This window comes from Chenopodium album, chromosome 15 (genome assembly GCF_948465745.1).
Source record: "Chenopodium album chromosome 15, dcCheAlbu1.1, whole genome shotgun sequence".
NCBI classification, from domain to species: Eukaryota; Viridiplantae; Streptophyta; class Magnoliopsida; order Caryophyllales; family Amaranthaceae; genus Chenopodium; species Chenopodium album.
This window is the reverse complement of record NC_137848.1, coordinates 5,782,382-5,801,142: the sequence shown is the minus strand read 5'-3', so window position 1 is coordinate 5,801,142 and position 18,761 is coordinate 5,782,382. Positions and strand designations below refer to the sequence as shown.

Sequence of the window (18,761 nt, the reverse complement as noted above, 5' to 3'; positions counted from 1 at the left end):
CACTTAGATATTCGCACCCACCTAATGTCCACCAAAATCGGCCTTATCCCTACCTCCAAATAACAACAATAATACATTATATAATTTACAGTAAAAAAAATTACTTAATAAGTTAATATTACACAGTTTTTTTCTTTACTGTAAGGCTATAAGTCTATCACAAAGCATTATATTTGTTTACTATTTTCTTTTATTTAATATATATGGATGCGCGACTATCACAAAGTATAAAAGTGTAATATGGGGTGGGTACAAACCTAAAATTCACCTCCGCCCATCATCTATGACGAGTATGGTTTTTATCCTCATCTCCATTACACCACCGGCCAAATCGAGACCGTACTACTTGACTTGCCCCATTGACACGCCTATTCATTATATGGTTTTTCTTTCATTTTGACTGCGAACTAGAATACAAATTACTACTCATTATACAACGCTTTTTGGTGTGGTCAACCATATCGTGTGGCAAGATGACACACACTAAACACTGACCGAGTAACCCGTGACCAATTGAGTGATCCATGATCGACTAAGTTATCCAGGCCACGACATAAACCTCGTGATTTTTATGACATAATACTCCCTCTATTTTTTTATAAGCTAGAGTTGGGATTTTCCACTATTCATATGTTTGTTTTTTTTTTGGTGTTTAGAGAGCCACAAGGGTGGGGGTGAGAATCGATCCCAGGATCTCCTGGAACCGAGAGGGAAGCTTTAACCACTTGAGCTATTCCTCACTCTCATTCATATGTCATTATTGACTTAATTTTTTTTTTACCAATATATAGTATATAAATATGATCATATAATATGTTGTTTGATTTGTCATAATGTCTAAATTTATAAATTAATTTTTTCATATTTTTACTAATAACCTCTAATTATAGATATTGATGGTCAAAGTTGTGTTTCGACAAATATGCAAATCTAACTAGAGCTTATAAAAAAAACAGGGGGAGTAACAACTTTATATTTGTAGTTCAGAATTAAGAATTATGGAATAATGATTAATGTTCTAACTAGGTTTTCTCCTTGGGAGGGTTTTTTTTCCTCTAGGGTTTCTCCCTTAGGAGGTTTTTCTAGCCTCCATTGCTAGATTTTTTTCTGCTTTTTTTTAAAGGTATTTTTTCACTCTTCTCCCTTTCTCTCTTTCTCTTTCATCTGGTCTCAATTGTAAATTTTTGTGCGGGCTTCCACCGGTGTTTTTATCGGTGGTAAGCCCCCAAAAACTTTTTAATTGCTTTCAATAAATGGATCTCATCTTTATGATGATGTTTATCCTATTAAGCTTAATTTCTTTGTTTGTAGTCTATCAAAGATTGAAGATTTAGAGTTTCATAATCTCCGGAAGTATCTATAAGGCCATCCGTGGATCTCAAGCTGAATTCGTGCTAATTCACAGATTGTATTGTTTCTGATGAAGTTTTTTTTATTAAGGCGATCGTCGATCTAATCTGCGATATAACTAGTTTGAAGGTAATTTGCACTGGGTTGAAATTTTAGATTTTTTAGAAATTGTTTATAACTAGTTCGAAGGTAATTTGTACTTGTGTTGGAATTTTAGATTTTCTAGAATTATTTGTAAGTGCCGTTTTGCTATATTTCATTAATGAAATCCTTTCTCTTTTCTGTGAAAAAAAAGAATTATGAACGCAAAAATTGTTATAACCCATTTTAGAAAAATATACTACCTCCGTTTCATAAAATCTGCAATAAACTCTCTTTCACATTTCCCAAGACAAAATTTCTTAAGCAAAGATTAGTAAAAAAGGGCATGGATTAATTAGATGAGATAGAAAATAAAAACCACCACCCACCTTGTAACCCACCCTCCCACCACCACTAAGATGAGAAACCCCATAACCACCACCCAAAACCCACCCAAGAAACCCCACCACTACCACCAATCAGCTTGAACCACCACCCAAAACCCCCACAACCAACTCGACCAGCCACCTATCAACTCTCACCACCCCAAACGAACCCACCCAACCAACCAACCTGACCAGAATTCACCCAACCAACGAACCCACCCAACCAACCCGACTAGCCGACCACCAACAAACCCACCCAACGAACCGAAACAACCACCTTACCACCTCCAACAAACCGAAACCCCAACAAACCACCACTAATTTAGATCTAAAATCCCAACAAACCACCACTAATTTAAATCTCAAACCACAACTTACCACCATTCAATTTCGATTTTGAAAAGGGGTGAACTTTGAAAAGGGGTAAACTTTGAAAAGGAGAAAAGAGGCGGCCTCGGTGACTTTGAAAAGGGGAAAAGAGGGGCGGCGGCGAACTTGCGAGGGTGTTGGTTGTTAAGAGGGAGGAGAAAGAAAGGTGGTTGGTGGTGAATGTGGTTGTGAGGGAGGAGAGAGAAAAATTGGTGGTGGTTGAGAGGGAGGAGAGAGAAAAATTGGTGGTGGTTGAGAGGGAGGAGAGAGAAGGTGGGTTAGAGTTTTAAGTATGGATAAATTAATTTGGGTTAAAAAGTTAGGAAAATTTGTAAATTGCAGCCATTTAAAGTTCGTATTTTGCAAATTGCAGCCAATTAAAAAAAAAATACAAATTGCAGCCCAAATGTTCGTATAAATTGTAAATTGCAGCCCGATTCAACTTTTTCATCGGTTTACATGTCGAAAATCTTCGGTTAAGGTTTTAAAGGCCATTTTAGTCCTTAGGGAACGGAATTGAGCTCGGAATTAGCAAAAAAATAACGCAAGTGCCTTGTTTTGCGTAACAAAAATGTATCGATTTGTGGAAAACTGTAAAAATGAGACACATACGTCATTTTTTTTGCTAATTCCGAGCTGAATTCGAACCCTTAAGAGCTAAAATGACCCCTAAAACCTTAACCAAAGATTTTTCAACATGTAAACCGATGAAAAAGTTGAATCGGGCTGCAATTTACAATTTATACGAACTTTTGGGCTGCAATTTACAATTTTTTTTAAATGGCTGCAATTTTCAAAATACGAACTTTAAACGGCTGCAATTTGCAAATTTTCCAAAAAATTAATAGGTTGTTTATTGAAGTTAAGTAAATATAGTAAAGGTATAACAGTAAATTTACATCAAAAAATTTACTATATTAGGAAAGTTTTTTTTTTGTTGCACATAATGTGTAGCTTTTATTTTGGATAATTGTTGCAGATTTTATGAGATTGAGGTAGTTAATCCAAAAAAAAAACGAGGTCATCATGTAGAATTTTTTTACGACAAATGGTCAACATTGTTATGAAGTTGATGGACTTTGGCCAAATTGATGAGCAACAAAGTCCGCAATGAAGAAGTGATTCAAACTCTTTCTCCGCTCACATGGAATTTTGCTTCCCATTTTTCAATGTCGCCGTTGTTGGTGGTGGGGTGTTTCTCATGTCCACCATTTACGTGTTTGTTACTTCTCCACTTCCCTTCTTTTCCGTTAATTATTCTCTCAATATTAGTCAAAACTTCCCCTTTTCAAATCATCAATGCTTTCTTCAATCATTTCCACCATGAATTCCTCTCTCTTCTTCCCATCTTTAAGCTTCAACAAGGTAAAAAAATTAAACTTTGTTTAGCATAAGTACCTAGGAATGATAATGAATTTACATATTCTGTATTTTTTAAATATAATTTCTGCAGTAATATATTATTTTGATTCTGGGTATTTGGTTGCATTTGTAGGCGCTGAAATTGGGGGTATGGTCAATTTGGTTATCTGGGTTTACATTAATTTGCTGCTCATTTTATGCAACTCAGTTCTTACCTACTGTCAAAGTTGAATTCAGAAAATCCAGTTTTTTGTACCCAAGAAATTCAGCTGATAAGAGTGATCCCACTATAACCCTTTTTAGTGCTCCAAGCCCTTTTAATGGTTCTGTTGGAAAAAGGCAGAGTCTTGCTGTTCGATCATGGCTAGGATTATCTCCTAACATCAATGTTGTTTTATTTGGCAATGACCCATCTATTCAATCCTTTGCTTCTGCCTTTGGCTCTCGGGTTTATGTCGAATCCGACATCGATTTTTCGTAAGTGCCCATGATTCATGTCTTTATATCTTTGTCAAACCTTATAATTGTGATTGAATTCTTTGAAGCATGAGATTTTTATGTGATCATGTCACAATTTTTTCCAAACTTGGTCTTGTAAATTGTAATGGGTTGAATTGCTGTACTCAGGAGTTACAATGTTACATAGCTAGAATCCTTCTCAGAATTTGCTACTTTTCCCTAGGCTTAATTGTTTTGGCCTTTTGGATGTGTGTAAAATGGCTTAGATGACACTATTGTGTGAACAAATCATAAATGTTGGTACTTCATGTTGCTACTTGATGCCCTTTTCTTTTTCATGATTTCCTATTGATCTTTCTTGTTTTGATTGTTTTGAGTATCAAAATCTTAGGCCGTTCAGACAGTGATTCTTTGTTTTATAAGCAGTATTCTTGTAGGTTTTTGTTTTCTATTATTCTTTATTTTATAGGCTGTGTGAATGTAATTGTTCTTGTTGCCTGCTAGAGTTCAAAACGATATTTTGATGGTTTAATATTGATCTCCAGTGAGACTTGTATAATTTGAGAAACAACTTTGGCCATGCTAATGCAGCTTAAACATAAACAAGCTCAAAAAAGTTGCAAGAATCTGTGAGGCTGAGAAGTTTTTGTTGTGTGTTCTCTTGTGTAGATTCCTAAATGTTTCATTCTTCCACTCCATGGTTGCTAGAGCTGAGGCATCCTCTTCAGATATTTCTGTTCTTATTCATCCTGAAACCATTCTCCTTCAAGACTTCCTTTCCACAGTAAATCATGTTTATGAGCTTGATCATGATTGGTTCCTTATCGCCTCTTCAAAAAGAAGTTATTTCTTCCCGTTCTCTTTGGATAATTTTGGAAGGCAATGGCTAAGAGAGGCTGGTATACCCATTTCATTGCAGAAGGTATCAAAGAACCTTGTACAAATTCAATGTGGATGAGCCAATTAGATAACTTGATTGAAATTTTGCTCTATTCCATCAGTTGCAGGAGGTTCTTGCTCAGACATGGCAATGGGATTATTGCGGAGGGAGAATGCTTATGGCTTGGAATAACAAGGATCTGCCTTTACATATGGGTGTTCTCCCTCCCTTCTTATATGGGAAAGGAGTACATAATCATTGGTTCGTCAATGAAATATATCATTCCAACTATAGGTTTGTGTTTGATGCAAGTTGGACTATCTCGAATTTTCATGTGCAGAATTCAGATGATGATCATGAACCTATTCAATCTAATGGAGCGTCCACTTTTGCTGATCATGCAAAGACAAACTGGGAGTACAATGGTAATCTTCAACTAGCAGAACTGTATGGCCTGTTATCTTCTAATCAAGCTAATTTCTCTGATTTCGCAAAGCTTGTAAAGTGTGATGGAAAATTTATGTTTACCAACAAAGACCAGAATATTGTTTATTCACCTAAACATCAGGGCTCAAATAGCTTGTGGAAGGGGCAAGTCGAGCAGTCTAGGATGCAAAAGAAACTAATTGCTTGTCTTACTGGATTTAGCATCTCTGCTAGGATTATGAATTGCTCTGTTGAGAGCAAGATGAGTGGTCCTGTACCTTTACATCTTCCATATGGCTTAGAAATACTCCTGCCTAATTTAGCTGATGAAAACAAGACTGTGGTGCTTGGTGTTGCTGGATACAGCTACAAGGACATGTTAATGAATTGGGTTTGCAGATTAAGGCATCTAATGATTAATAATCTTCTTGTATGCGCTCTTGATGATGAAACATACGAGTTCTCTATCCAACAGGTAACAGATATTCCCCTTTTGACACTCAGCTTTAGTGTTTGTGTTCCTTAGTTCTACATTAAAAACCTAGGAGTCCCATATTATGATGCTTTCCTATTGTCTTAAAATGATTTTGTCATTTCCTTTTGACAGGGCATCCCTGTTTTCAGGGACTCGTTAGCACCAAGAAATATCAGTTTCAATGACTGTCACTTTGGGACTAAGTGCTTCCAGAAGGTCACCAAGACAAAATCCAGATTAGTTTTGCAGATTTTGAAGCTGGGATACAATGTAATTTTAAGTGATGTTGATGTTTACTGGTTCAAAAATCCAATTCCATTGCTACAGACTTTTGGTCCTGCTGTATTTGTTGCACAATCTGATGAATACAAAGTATCAGGTAATCTTTTAGTCCCAATGCATGATAATTTTTTTTGTATATCTAACTTTTGGAGTACACAGCATGTATACAAGTGCTGAAAAAACTCTCTTCAAAAGAGCAAGAACTATTTACATTAGCAGATAGCAGATTAGATTTGTAAATAGTGAATAATAGATTAATAGATACCAAATTTTACTAGTAGACTGTAGATCGCAGATTCTGTAGTATTTGCCTTTTGGATGTATACTTGTGTAGTATGACACATAATGATATGGGTACAATTTGCTTTACATTGTAGCATAAGGTAAATATATAAATTTTTAAGGGGTGCGAAAAAGTGCTTATGGGTGTTTAAAATTTTAAATCAGATACCCTCTTCAATATGCTCCTGTTATTCGCTTATTGGATAAGTGTACATTCACTTGAATCTACTTACTGAACACCGCCTTATAGTTAAGTGACTAATCAGGATTGAATACACTCTTTTTGGCCCAATATACTTATTACTTTTTACCATATACCCTCATTATCTGTGTCAAACAAATAATACTTGTAGAAAATAAGACTTAACAAATTCTTGCAAAATGCATGTCTGACATGATATATGTCAACAACTCAATCTTATTCTGATCTCAATTTCATCTTCTAGTGCCTATTAACTTACCAAGACGCTTGAACTCTGGATTCTATTTTGTTCGGTCTGATGATCCTACCATTGCTGCCATGGAGAAAGTGGTGATGCACGCTATGACTTCAGACCTATCCGAGCAGCCAAGTTTTTATGACACTCTATGTGGTCTAGATGGCGCAAATCGTGTTGGAGATGATAGATGCTGGGAACCCACAACAAATCTTACTGTTCAATTTCTGGACAGGAATCTCTTTCCTAATGGTGCTTACCAAGGCTTGTGGGAGGAAAGAAATGTTCGAGCAGCTTGTGTAGAAAAGGGATGTTACGTTCTCCATAATAATTGGATTAGTGGTAGGACAAAGAAGCTAAAACGTCAGGTACATTCAGGTCTATGGGACTATGACATTAGCTCAAGGATGTGTTTGCATAGCTGGCAAAGAAGGAAGGTGCTATAATAGCTGTAGGAATTCAAAACTCTTTACCTTTGATTTCAAATAAGCTGAACAGCTGATAAACAGTGTACAGTTCTGTTTGTTCCCAAACTGGAACTTGGTGTGGCCTTGTTTTAGCAGAAAGAACACAAGGTCAGTAGAATCTCACTCCAAAAACAAATATAAAAGAGATACATTGGTGCAGTTGCTTGATTTCACGCATGCTGACCATATTTACCAAAAGATGCTGTGCTCTTTTTTGCAGACATACTGAAGAGCTGCTTTAATTTCTGGGACTAGTATAATAAATCTTTGGAAATGAAAAAAAAAGGTACGATATTGGATGTCTGCATGATCTAAAACCTATCAGGAGCTTCTTCCAGGAAAATACTATCAAAAGTGTTCTTTCCATGACCATTTTTGTTTCTGATTAAGAATCTTGTTTTAATGTAAGATTTTGATTGGTGTGGATAATAAGGAAAGGACGATGATTCTTTTTTCATGTCTCTGATTAGAGGGTGCTTCCTAGGCTGTCTGACTCCAGTGACATCCATATATCATCCAAGATTTCACGGTACGTCATCCCTCTTTTACCTTTGAAATCAATGTCTGTCCCAAATCTAAAGTGTTTATTCTTATGCAGTCAATGTGTGTAAATAAGATTATTGGCTTGGCACATATGCTTAAGTTGGCAGAACTTTGTGATATAAATGCTTTTGTCTTATATAATCTATGTTGTTCTCTGCAAATACTTGGGAATTTATTGGTTCCATACATAGTGATTGTTTAATTACTGAAGATACTGTAAGAAACATGAATTCTTGGAACCATAGCTTTAGTTGGTTAACTTAGACACAAATAAGATTTACATACATCATAGTTACTGTGCTAACCCGTTCTTGTGTCCATTGTCACGGTTTCATGTCTGAAGACTTGATTGAAGCCTGTTTATAACTACTGATCTTTGGGAACTTAGTTTGAATACAGTACTTGGTGGTAACACAAGACTCTCAATTCGCTTAGAAACTTCAGGCTAGATTTCAATCAATCAACTAATCAAACTTCAGGCTAGATTTGTGGATTACATTGTTTTTAACTTCCCATATAGTTGACATATATAGTTTCCTTGATCTTTATTTATATCAACAAAACCTTGGTCAAAATCAGAAAATGGCAATTTCTTACCATTATGATTGAAAATGTCACACAAAGGGTGTGTTCTATTCACCTAATTTGCATGAGAATGAGGTATTTGATCGTAAGGGATGGAAAAGGAAGATTTTGTGGATGACTATACGGAATAATCACTATTGGTTCATGTAACCGACCCTAATTATGGGATTAAGGCCTTGATTGATTGGTTGATTTGAACTTATCTTATCTTATCTTATCTGAACTTATTAAACCTTATTAAAACTTGTTTTAATTGTTATCTGTAGTTGTGTAACCCTTATCAAATTTTTTTTTATCCTAAACTGAATTTATTTGAACTTATTACACCTGAAGTAAGTGAAAATAAGGTGAACATAACAGGCCCTAATTGCTGGTCTTTAACCTTATGCCTGCCCTAATCTTCTTACAGTTTCAGTGTTCTGACCCTGATAGCATTAGTCTAGATAAATGTGCACTTTTGTCTTCTCAACAAAGCCATACCATTCTGCATTCTCATTCTATAGAATTACAGGGGTAAAGATTTAGAATTATTGTAATTTTACATCTCATATATGATGAACATATATATAAGAGATTGTGGTCATAAATATACGAAATGCTGAAGTAATGTACTTCCGATCTCCAATAAGAAATAACCAGTTGGAGAAATATTCTGTCCTCACATACAAAATCAAAATTCTCTCAATTTTAATCTGATGTACCAATGTTCTAAGTTATAGTTGAATCATGTTCATAATACAAACGATAAACCCTTGGTCAAGATTGCTGTGTATAAAACTGCTAGTATTCCACCCACAGGAATTGTCACTGCCCAAGAAGTGACAATCTCCTTTACTGTCTCTGCTCTGACACTATTTAGCCCTCGGGCAAACCCTACTCCCATTACAGCACCCACTAATGTATGAGTTGCTGAGATAGGTAACCCTAGCTTTGATGCAAAGAGAACCACCGATGCAGCTGCAAACTCTGCGGCAAACCCTCTTGTAGGTGTAAGTTCAGTGATCTTCTTTCCAATGGTTGATATCACTCTGTATCCCCACATCGTAAGACCTGCTACAATCCCAAACCCTCCCCATGCAAGAACATCTGTTGGGATATGAATCGCAGCTCCTGCAGCAGCCCCTCCTTGCAGTAGAGATAAAGCTGCTGCTAAGGGACCAATAGCATTAGAGACATCGTTTCCACCATGAGCAAATGACATGAAGCATGCTGAGAGGACCTGCATATATCCAAACACGCCATACACTATCTCCAGTTGGGTTCCCTTAGGGCCGGCAATGTCAGAAAGCAGCCCAATGTTCTTCTGTTCGTGATGATCAGGATGATGGTCATCTTTGTGTTGGGTTTCCGTTGATGAATTGGATTTGGCAAGTAGATGGCCTAACTGTATGTTGATCACTCGATAAACGATAACTGCTCCAACAGCTCCACAAGCCAATGCCTGGACTATAGCCAGGGGAAGGGTCTTGCTAAGAGGGAAGGCTACAAATGATATTCCAGTTACACCCATGAATACTGCTATTGGTGCAGATGCAGCAGCAGCCTGTCCTGGATTCTCAGCACTGTAAACGAACTAGAAAAGGTATGCCAGTTAGATCTTCTGAATTTTGTATCAATTGAAGTTTCTTAAAAAAAAATAAAAATGATCTCATAAGCTATAGGCAAAATTCCCAAGAAGATAATCATGAATTAAGTGGAACTTATGTCTAGAAATCATCAGCTGAAGTTCATGAAACATATACATACTCTGCGGATACATTTGTACACGAGAAATGACATGGCTGCACCTAGTACGGGTGAAAAAATCCATGACGAAGCAACCTTTGCCAGTGAGCTCCAGAAGACGGCATTAGCTCCTCCATAGACAAGGCCAAACCCAACCATGGATCCTACTATGCAATGAGTTGTTGAAACTGGCCAGCCGTAATAGGAGGCCACCTGTAAAGCACAATATAGATTGTCAATCCTGAGCACATATGCTGCATGTCTGCATTATGTTAGTCTGATGTTCATTTCTTACTTTTGTGTTCTAGTGGTTATGTTCAGAACGTTGCTAATTCCTGCAAATTGAGTGAAAGGGGAAACGATGATTGCATGTTGCATCCTGTGGTTTATGGTAACCTTAAGCACAACTGTGCAAGGCTTGTTGGCTGTAGGAGCACTGACATGTTTACTCTCTCTGCCATGTCCTGTCTGAAGTATTCCGTGTGAACTAAATTTTGTAACAGTTTCTCAGCTTCTATATTACAATATGATGCTTATTATAGTTTAAAGAACTTTATGAAAATACAGTTCGCACAGCTCAGGTATTGAAAATACTATTCTCTAATCGCTGATTTAAAAGAAATAATCTTGATATTTGATTATTTGAGGTTCTATGCATTCTTCAGGTTTTATCTTTTTGCTGTTTTTGTTCAAATAATTTGCATTTTTTACCTTGAGACCTTTAAAGAAGAGGCCACATTCAGAATTTTACCAGAAATTAAAGATACTTTAATACAATACTTCATTCATGTGTGATATGATTTGTACCTTTTCTATGTTTTGCTAATTTGAGCTGAAAATCATAATTACATTTTTGTTACTTGCTTCTATTTGGGATTCCTATATTCCTATTATATGATAAACTATACTTATGAACCAGAGCAGGAAACTCGGAAATTTACCTGTAACCAAGTCCCAGCAGCTGCAAGGGAAGAAAGAAGTCCTGCAAACAGCAAAGTGTCCTTCCCCTGAAACACATTAGCAACAAGAATCCCCTTCTGCATTGTGCTTGTAACATGTGTACCCATCAAGAGTGCCCCGGAAAACTCCAAAACAGCAGCCGTCACAACAGCCTGTCGTATTGTCAGAGCACCCGAGCCAACAGATGTCCCCATTGCATTGGCAACATCATTCGCGCCAATGTTCCAGGCCATGTAGAACCCACAAAGCAAGGTAATATATGAAAGCACCTTAGTCTTAAGCGGCATCCCTTGACCAAGGGACTGCATAAACAAGGGGAAAATCAGAGCAGCACAAGCAATGCATACTGATATAGCAACCGCTGTTCTGGATGATATGTGAAAAGCCTTGGCCATTCCAGATAACTCATCCGTTTTCGCCGCCTCTTCATCATCAGCCTTAATCTGTTGATGATTGGCAATAACTTCTTCATGTTCTTGGTCCCCTGCATCAGCAAAGGAAGACAGAGAAGCAAGAGGGTAGTTAAATCTTGAAGTCCTTAACCTCAGTATTGGATGAGAACCTGATTTGAGTGGTGGTAATTGAAGCTTAAAAAGAAGACAATCTCTATTGTCTTTGTTTAAGTAATTATAGTGATGCTTAGGAAGGTAGGAAGCAGTAGCAGCAGCCGTGTTTCGGGTTGAAGATAAGAGGCAAGAGGAAGTCATAGCTGATCAACCCGAGGAGAGAGATAGCGCGAGTGGAATGAAAATGGTTGGAAGAAGTGGATGAGAAGAAATGAGAATCTAGAACAAATGAACAATACTATACAGTTAAGCTCTTAGCCATGGAATCTGAAGGTGATTGTGAGATGAGAGAGAAAGTGGGCATCACAGCAAATTGGAATTAAAGTCATGTTTGGTGGATAATGGTGAGTATGAATTTGGATGTTTGTTGTGTTTGCTTGAAATGAGTGGTGTGTGTTTATGTGTGTTTCTTTAGACTTCCAATATCATAACCACACAACCTTTCTTCTGTCAAAAAAAATAAAAAAGGTCTCTATTATCAGATTCTTAACAAATTAGAGCTCTTATCTATTGATGAATAAGTATTTACATGTTTTCATCATTTTATGAAGACAGTTTGACTTCAAAGTACCTTATTTTGATCCAACATCTGTAGTGATTTGATGGAATACCTTAATAGTGAGTCTGAAAAATGAAGTAATCTAGAATTGTGTAGTTCACCTAATAATTTTTATTTTTTGAGATTTGGGTAGAGGTTAAAAATAAATAAAAAATTAAAAAAAAACCACTCGTGCTTAGGCCCGGTTCACTTCACCTTTGAAAAAATAATATTCGGTAAAGAAAATTACAGTTTAGTAAAAATAATTTCAAGTCAACAAAATTAATTTAAGTTCAGTTATAATAATTTCTATTTAGTAAAAATCATAACTTTAAAGACGAAATATAATAGAAAATCAGTTAAAAATAATTTCAGTTCAGTGAAATTAATTTCAATTCAGTAAAAATAATTTCAGTTCAACAAAACTTAGGTGAAGTGAACAGGGCCTTATTCTTCTCGCTTTATTTTAGAAACTTATTTTATTTTAATCAAACAAAATAAGACTTGACTTGAAAGATTCAAAAATTGAATTAGGTTGCGTTCACTTCACCTTAAAAATTAATATTAAGTAAAAATAAGTTTAGTTCATTAAAATTAATTTTAGTTTAGCAAAAATAATTTCAGCTCATTAAAATTCAGTAACATTAAAAAAGAAATATAATAGAAATAATTTCAGTTTAGCAAAGTAATTTCAGTTCAGCAAAAATAATTTAAGTTCAGCAAAAATAATTTCATTTCAATAAAAGTAATTTCAATTTAGCAAAAATAAGGTGAAGTAAATGGGGCCTTAGACCAAAAAATTCTTATTTTCGTTTTCATATTAGGCCCTGTTCACTTCACCTTAAAAAAAAAATTCAGTAAAATAATTTCAGTTTAGTAAAATTAATTTCAATTCAATAAAAATAAGTTCAATTTAGCAAAAATAATTTCAGTTCAGTAAGAATAATTCCTGTTCAGTAAAAATCAGTAACCTTAAAGAAGAAATATAATAGCAATTCAGTAAAAATAATTTCACTTCAGTAAAATTTGTTTTAGTTCAGTAAAAATTTGTAAACTTAAAGAAGAAATATAATATAGAAATTTAGTGAAAATAATTTCAGTTCAGCAAAAATAAGGTGAAGTAAACAGGATCTTACTCGTATTTAATATTAATAAGATGAAATATTTGGAATATTAAATGTGTATTAATAAAAATTGAATATTTGGAACACACTTATAACTTACATTAAGACAAATTTAATAAGATTTATTCTGATGATGGTATGTTTTATCTATAAATGTAAGAATGGTTAGGGTTTAGGTCCTGTTTACTTCACTTAAAAAAAAAGTAAAATTAATTTCAGTTCAGTAAAAATAATTTCAATTCAGCAAAAATAATATCAGCTCAGTAAAAATAGTTTTAGTTTAGTAAAAATCTATAAACTTTAAGAAGAAATATAATTTCATTTTACCAAAAATAATTTCAGTTCAGTAAAATTAATTTCAGTTTAGTAAAAATAATTTTAGTTCAGCAAAAATAAGGTGAAGTGAACGGGGCCTTAGTCAGCATACCATCATATTAGACCTTTTTGGACCAAACCTTAATAAATTTACGTCAAAACACCTTATCTTTTAAGGAAATTTTAGAAAATAACACCACAAATTTCTCAGAAAATGGATTATAACACCATATATTTTCAAACTTTTATTATAACACCACATAAAAACTCATAATTTGGATTTCACCATCACTTGACGAATTCTTGGATGGAACCCATTAACAGGGTCGTCCCAACCTTTTTGGAGGCCCTGTGCAAAAATGGAGTATAAAATTTGGCTTATGAATTTTCTCTACTTAGGGCTTATTTTTTAATACAGGAAACAAAATCGTTGTTCTTCACAAATACGGAGTATATAAAGTTTGTAATTATCAAAAATGAAATATTTTGTATAAAGAATTTAGTCATTTATTATATATGGCAGAAAAAGAAATGCATTAATGATTGTGGAAATAGTAAACATTAAATAAGTATAGGCATTAAATACATTTTGTACATAAATAAATAAATCCAAAAAAGAAAAAAAAGACTTTAGTGAGAATTGAACCACGTATCCCTTACAAGTAAAGATTTTGGAGGCTTGGAGCTCATGAAACCACTAAGCCACAATTAGTATGCATCAATAATTCTACATCATAAATTACTTATACATTTTTAATGATTTGAGGCCCCAATCAAAATTGGGCCCTGTGCGGCCGCTCAGGCGGCACACCCTAATGGCTGGCCTTGTCCGTTAGTGGGGCCACAACTGACACGTGTCAAAAGCCTATTGCTTAAATTAATAAAAAGAAAAAAATTATAAAAACCAAAAAAAAAAATCAAAACCCTAACCTAGCTAGCCAGGCCAGCTCTACCACCGACACCACCCACTCCAGCCTTCGGCACCCTTTTACCCCAATCGTCGGCACACCCTGCCCCCACCAAAACCGGCGAAACCGACCCCCCTCCCCGATAACCACCCCAGCTCCCCCTAGCTCCATAGATCCAACAACACCAACCACGAAATTCGCACCAAGCAACCCTCGCAACCACCTCCGCCACTATACACAACCAATTCACACCCCTCCAAACCACCTCAAATACCGATTCCCACCGATCCAGTGGATTGTGGTTGGTATTTGCGGTGGTTTGAAGGGGCAGAGGTTCGAAAATTTGGTTGAGATTTGCGGTGGTTAGCATCGATTGCAACCTCGATTCAACGGGAAGAGGTGGTTTTCAGGTAGGGTCCGAGGAAGGGGGTAGGTAGTTCGGCTGGTTTCGCCGGCTTTGGCGGGGGAAGGGGATGCCGGCGACTGGGGCAGGTGGTGCCGGTGGTGGAGCTTGGCTAGGCTAAGGTTTGCATTTTTTTTTTAATTTTTCTTTTTTTTTTTTTGAAAATTTTCTAAATCAATAAATTTATGACACGTGTCTATTGTGGGCCCCACTAACAGATTCCATTCAAGAATCCGTTAAGTGGTGGTAAAATCCAAATTTTGAGTTTTTATGTGGTGTATAATAAAAGTTTGAAAATATATGGTGTTATAATCCATTTTTTGAGAAATTTGTGGTGTTATTTCTAAAATTTCCTATCTTTAATTGTTGACAAACAATTTGTTAATTATTTCCAAGTTCCAACGATGTTCTATACTTCTATTCATTCAACTTGTTCATTTTAAAATCAATCTTATTACATTAGACCAAAAATATATATACTTTATTTATTTATTATGTGAAAATTGCACAATTTGACAAATTTAAAAGTCCTCACTTTATTTCATGTAAGGAAAACATATTCTTAGTATACATCTGTTTTAGATCCACACCCACAAGTACTGCAGTCAGGAGGTTTCAACCTTATGATGATCTCAAAGTTACAAAGTGAATCATCTACCAACTACATACACTAAGCTTTGCTTAAGCTTAGTATTTACTTGGTATATAATTATATATGGACTTATGGAGTATTTGGCCTTGTTTAGTTCACCTTATTTTTACTTATTTCAAAAAAAATAAGTTTAGATCAGATCAGAAAAAATAAGTTCAGATCAGACCAGGAAAAATAAGTTCAAATCAGATCAATCAGAAAAAATAAGTTCAGATCAGATCAGATCAGAAAAAATAAATTCTGATCAGATCAAATAAGTTCAGATCAAATACAAATTATTATTATTATTATTATTATTATTATTATTATTATTGTTGTTGTTGTTGTTGTTGTTGTTATTATTATTACTAGTGTTATTATCATCATCATCATTATTATTATTATTATTACTATTACTATTACTATTACTATTACTATTTCACTAATAATTAAAATTTCACTAATAAACGATAATAATTAAAATTTCACTATAAGATTCAAATCATAAATGTTTACAAATATAATTTTTATCACAAGAAGTTCCAAATTTCCTTCGCTATATTAAATTGTACTTCGTTCATTACAGCCTTACGATTCTCGTTAAATAAATCATAATCTGCTCTTGGTTCGATTTCTATACCACTATCAATGGGTATATCCAACTCGTGTAATCAAATAAAATTGTGAAGTGTGAATGTAGCAACCATAATCTCCAATTGATGTTTAGTGTCCATATTTGGCATCATTGTCAGTATTTTCCATCGAGATTTTAATTGTCCAAAACATCTCTTGATCGTTGTTCGGAGTGAAGAATGAAGATAATTAAAATGTTCAAGTATGCCTTGAGGTGGTGGACCATTTCGAAATTCGGGCATATGGGTTCTAATATCTTTATGTTTTATTGGACTCAAATATCCAACGGTGTTCGGATATCCAGAATCTACTAGATAATAATAATAATAATAATAATAATAATAATAATAATAATAATAATAATAATAATAATAATAATAATAATAATAATAATAATAATAATAATAATAATAATAATATAATAATAATATAATAATAATATAATAATAATAATAAAACATTAATATTGATTAAAATTAAAAGTAGAATATTGAAATAATTAAAACAAGTTCATATAAAAAAAATAAGTTTAGATCAGAAAATATAAGTTCAGATCAGATCATATCAGAAAAAATAAGTTCAGATCAGATCATATAAGTTCAGATCAGATCAGACCACACCAGATCACATTAAATCAGATAAGCAAATATAAGGCGAACTAAACAAGGCATTTGTCTGTATATTGTAACCTTTCTGACTTTCGGTACAAGTTTATTGAAGATGATGTTGGGCCGTCAATTTAGTTTGTTCAGGTATCTGGTCAAAATGGGCCATTTGATCCACCTGTTTACCATACAAAGTATGAGGACCAATGCACCTTGGCAATTTGGGTCAGCAAAATGGACTTATAAATTCAGATTAATGCTTCCATATAATGAGTTACTTTCATCTTTCCAAAATGTCCGAAATTGATTACTAATTCACTAGTCAATAAATAAATAAATACTTTCTATGTTTTTAATACTTGTAACACAACCTTTTGACACGTTATTTAAGGAGGTGATTAGAGCAGGTAAACGGATGAATTAAGTTGTAAAATTTAAAACATTACAACTTACCACTTTCTTCTTATTAGTGATAAAAATTTGTTAATTTGTTTGTCCGTATACCCCTAAAATATGTGTAAAAATGATGTGTTACAAGTAAATAAAAATTGAGGAAGTGTGTATAAGAACATACGATATATTACCTATGTTCCTGCAAATTGTAAATCCCCATCTCTTAATAAATTGTAAAAATGCTTTTTATAATTCAAAACTATCAAATCTTATAATTACTTAAAATTTGCGAGCACGTTTTTCTAACGAAAAAAATGTATTGATGATGATTGATGAAGTTAAATAGAGTAGTTTTCATAGGCAATCAACCCTAGTCAAGTTAGATAGTTAACACCGTAACTTTGGTATCAAATTATGAAATGAAAGGCCAAGAAGTTTGACAAGCCAACTTTTAGAAGAACCATTACTACCACAAATTTAGCATCGTTTTTTTTAGCAATACTTAATTATTCCTCTTATTTAAAAATGCAAATATTTATCAAAAACTAGTAATTTTGCTACGTGGAGGTGTTGTGGATTCCATGATGCAAGAAGACATGCACAATTCTCTATTCTATGTTAGTTGCAGTTATATATTTTCCTAATTTAGAAGTTTATTTTATATGTTACTTATCCATACTTTATTATCTATCTTCATCGTGTGTATATAAATATATATATATTTTATACATGATAATCTTAATTTGGACGTTTTTTTTACCCATATACCATATAGCATACCGAACTACCAACTATCATATAACGGATGAAGTATATATGTGTCATCACTCATGACAACCACGTGATTTGTTGGAAACAATATAGCCTTAGGTCAAATCATACATGCATAAGTTTTTAGCTAAATGTGGAACTTCAATTCAATTATTATTACATATGTAGTGAGATTATTGTAAGTTGTAACACAATGTTTTCCATTTGCCAGTAATTTCCTTAGGTATTGCCTTGTTTGGGACCCAATCAATACCTAACAGTTCAACAGGAAAACTTATATGCCAGTAATCTTGGCCTATACATGCTACTTAATTATCGTCTTATTTTATGTAGACATAGAAAGAGACATTGGTGTTTCCTGCTCCGAGGAACAATTAGAGACCTTTTATTTTCCTTTGTATAGCATATTTATTTATGGATCTTTTTTATCATACAATTTTCCATTATAATCAATAATTCTATCATACATTCGGAGGTAATGAAGATGCATGTGCAAATTTGACATACAATACACAGACATAAGGTTTGTATCTCATCGTTTGATAGTTGATATATGTATGGGTGTGTCATGACCTTGATGAAAGTTACGAGGTAAATGTTAGCCAAATAAATGTATATATAACTCCCGAAGCTATAAAGTTATCAACGATTACTAGTTTGTATGAATTATGATGCCTTCGTATGTAACCAATATACTTATATACTCCATATCATGATTTAGTATTATATACATCAATTACTAGTTGGAGATGATCAACTCATTATGAAAATTCTCACTATCGAAGGCGAATTTAGAAAATTACGC

At 34.2% G+C, this 18,761-nt stretch overlaps 2 protein-coding genes across 3 annotated transcripts; one reads left to right on the top strand and one right to left on the bottom strand.

Moving 5' to 3' along the window:
- The first annotated feature begins 3,308 nt into the window (after window positions 1–3,308).
- On the top strand, window positions 3,309–7,817 carry LOC145582788 (beta-arabinofuranosyltransferase RAY1-like). Of its 2 annotated transcripts, XM_081639811.1 has the most exons (8): window positions 3,309–3,551; window positions 3,682–4,025; window positions 4,677–4,929; window positions 5,009–5,788; window positions 5,921–6,167; window positions 6,799–7,364; window positions 7,477–7,542; window positions 7,666–7,817. In XM_081639811.1, the coding sequence occupies exons 1-6, from the start codon at window positions 3,486–3,488 to the stop codon at window positions 7,233–7,235; spliced, it is 2,127 nt and encodes a 708-aa protein (XP_081495937.1). In that variant the 5' UTR covers window positions 3,309–3,485; the 3' UTR covers window positions 7,236–7,364; window positions 7,477–7,542; window positions 7,666–7,817. The 2 variants fall into 2 exon arrangements, with proteins under 2 accessions (XP_081495937.1, XP_081495936.1); XM_081639810.1 differs by having other exon boundaries at window positions 7,477–7,817.
- Window positions 7,818–8,973: 1,156 nt separating this feature from the next.
- Window positions 8,974–11,987, bottom strand: LOC145582789 (inorganic phosphate transporter 2-1, chloroplastic-like). The gene is made up of 3 exons (XM_081639812.1): window positions 11,051–11,987; window positions 10,131–10,322; window positions 8,974–9,957 (listed from the first exon to the last, which is right to left on the bottom strand). The coding sequence occupies exons 1-3, from the start codon at window positions 11,774–11,776 to the stop codon at window positions 9,115–9,117; spliced, it is 1,761 nt and encodes a 586-aa protein (XP_081495938.1). The 5' UTR covers window positions 11,777–11,987; the 3' UTR covers window positions 8,974–9,114.
- Between the last annotated feature and the right edge of the window lie 6,774 nt (window positions 11,988–18,761).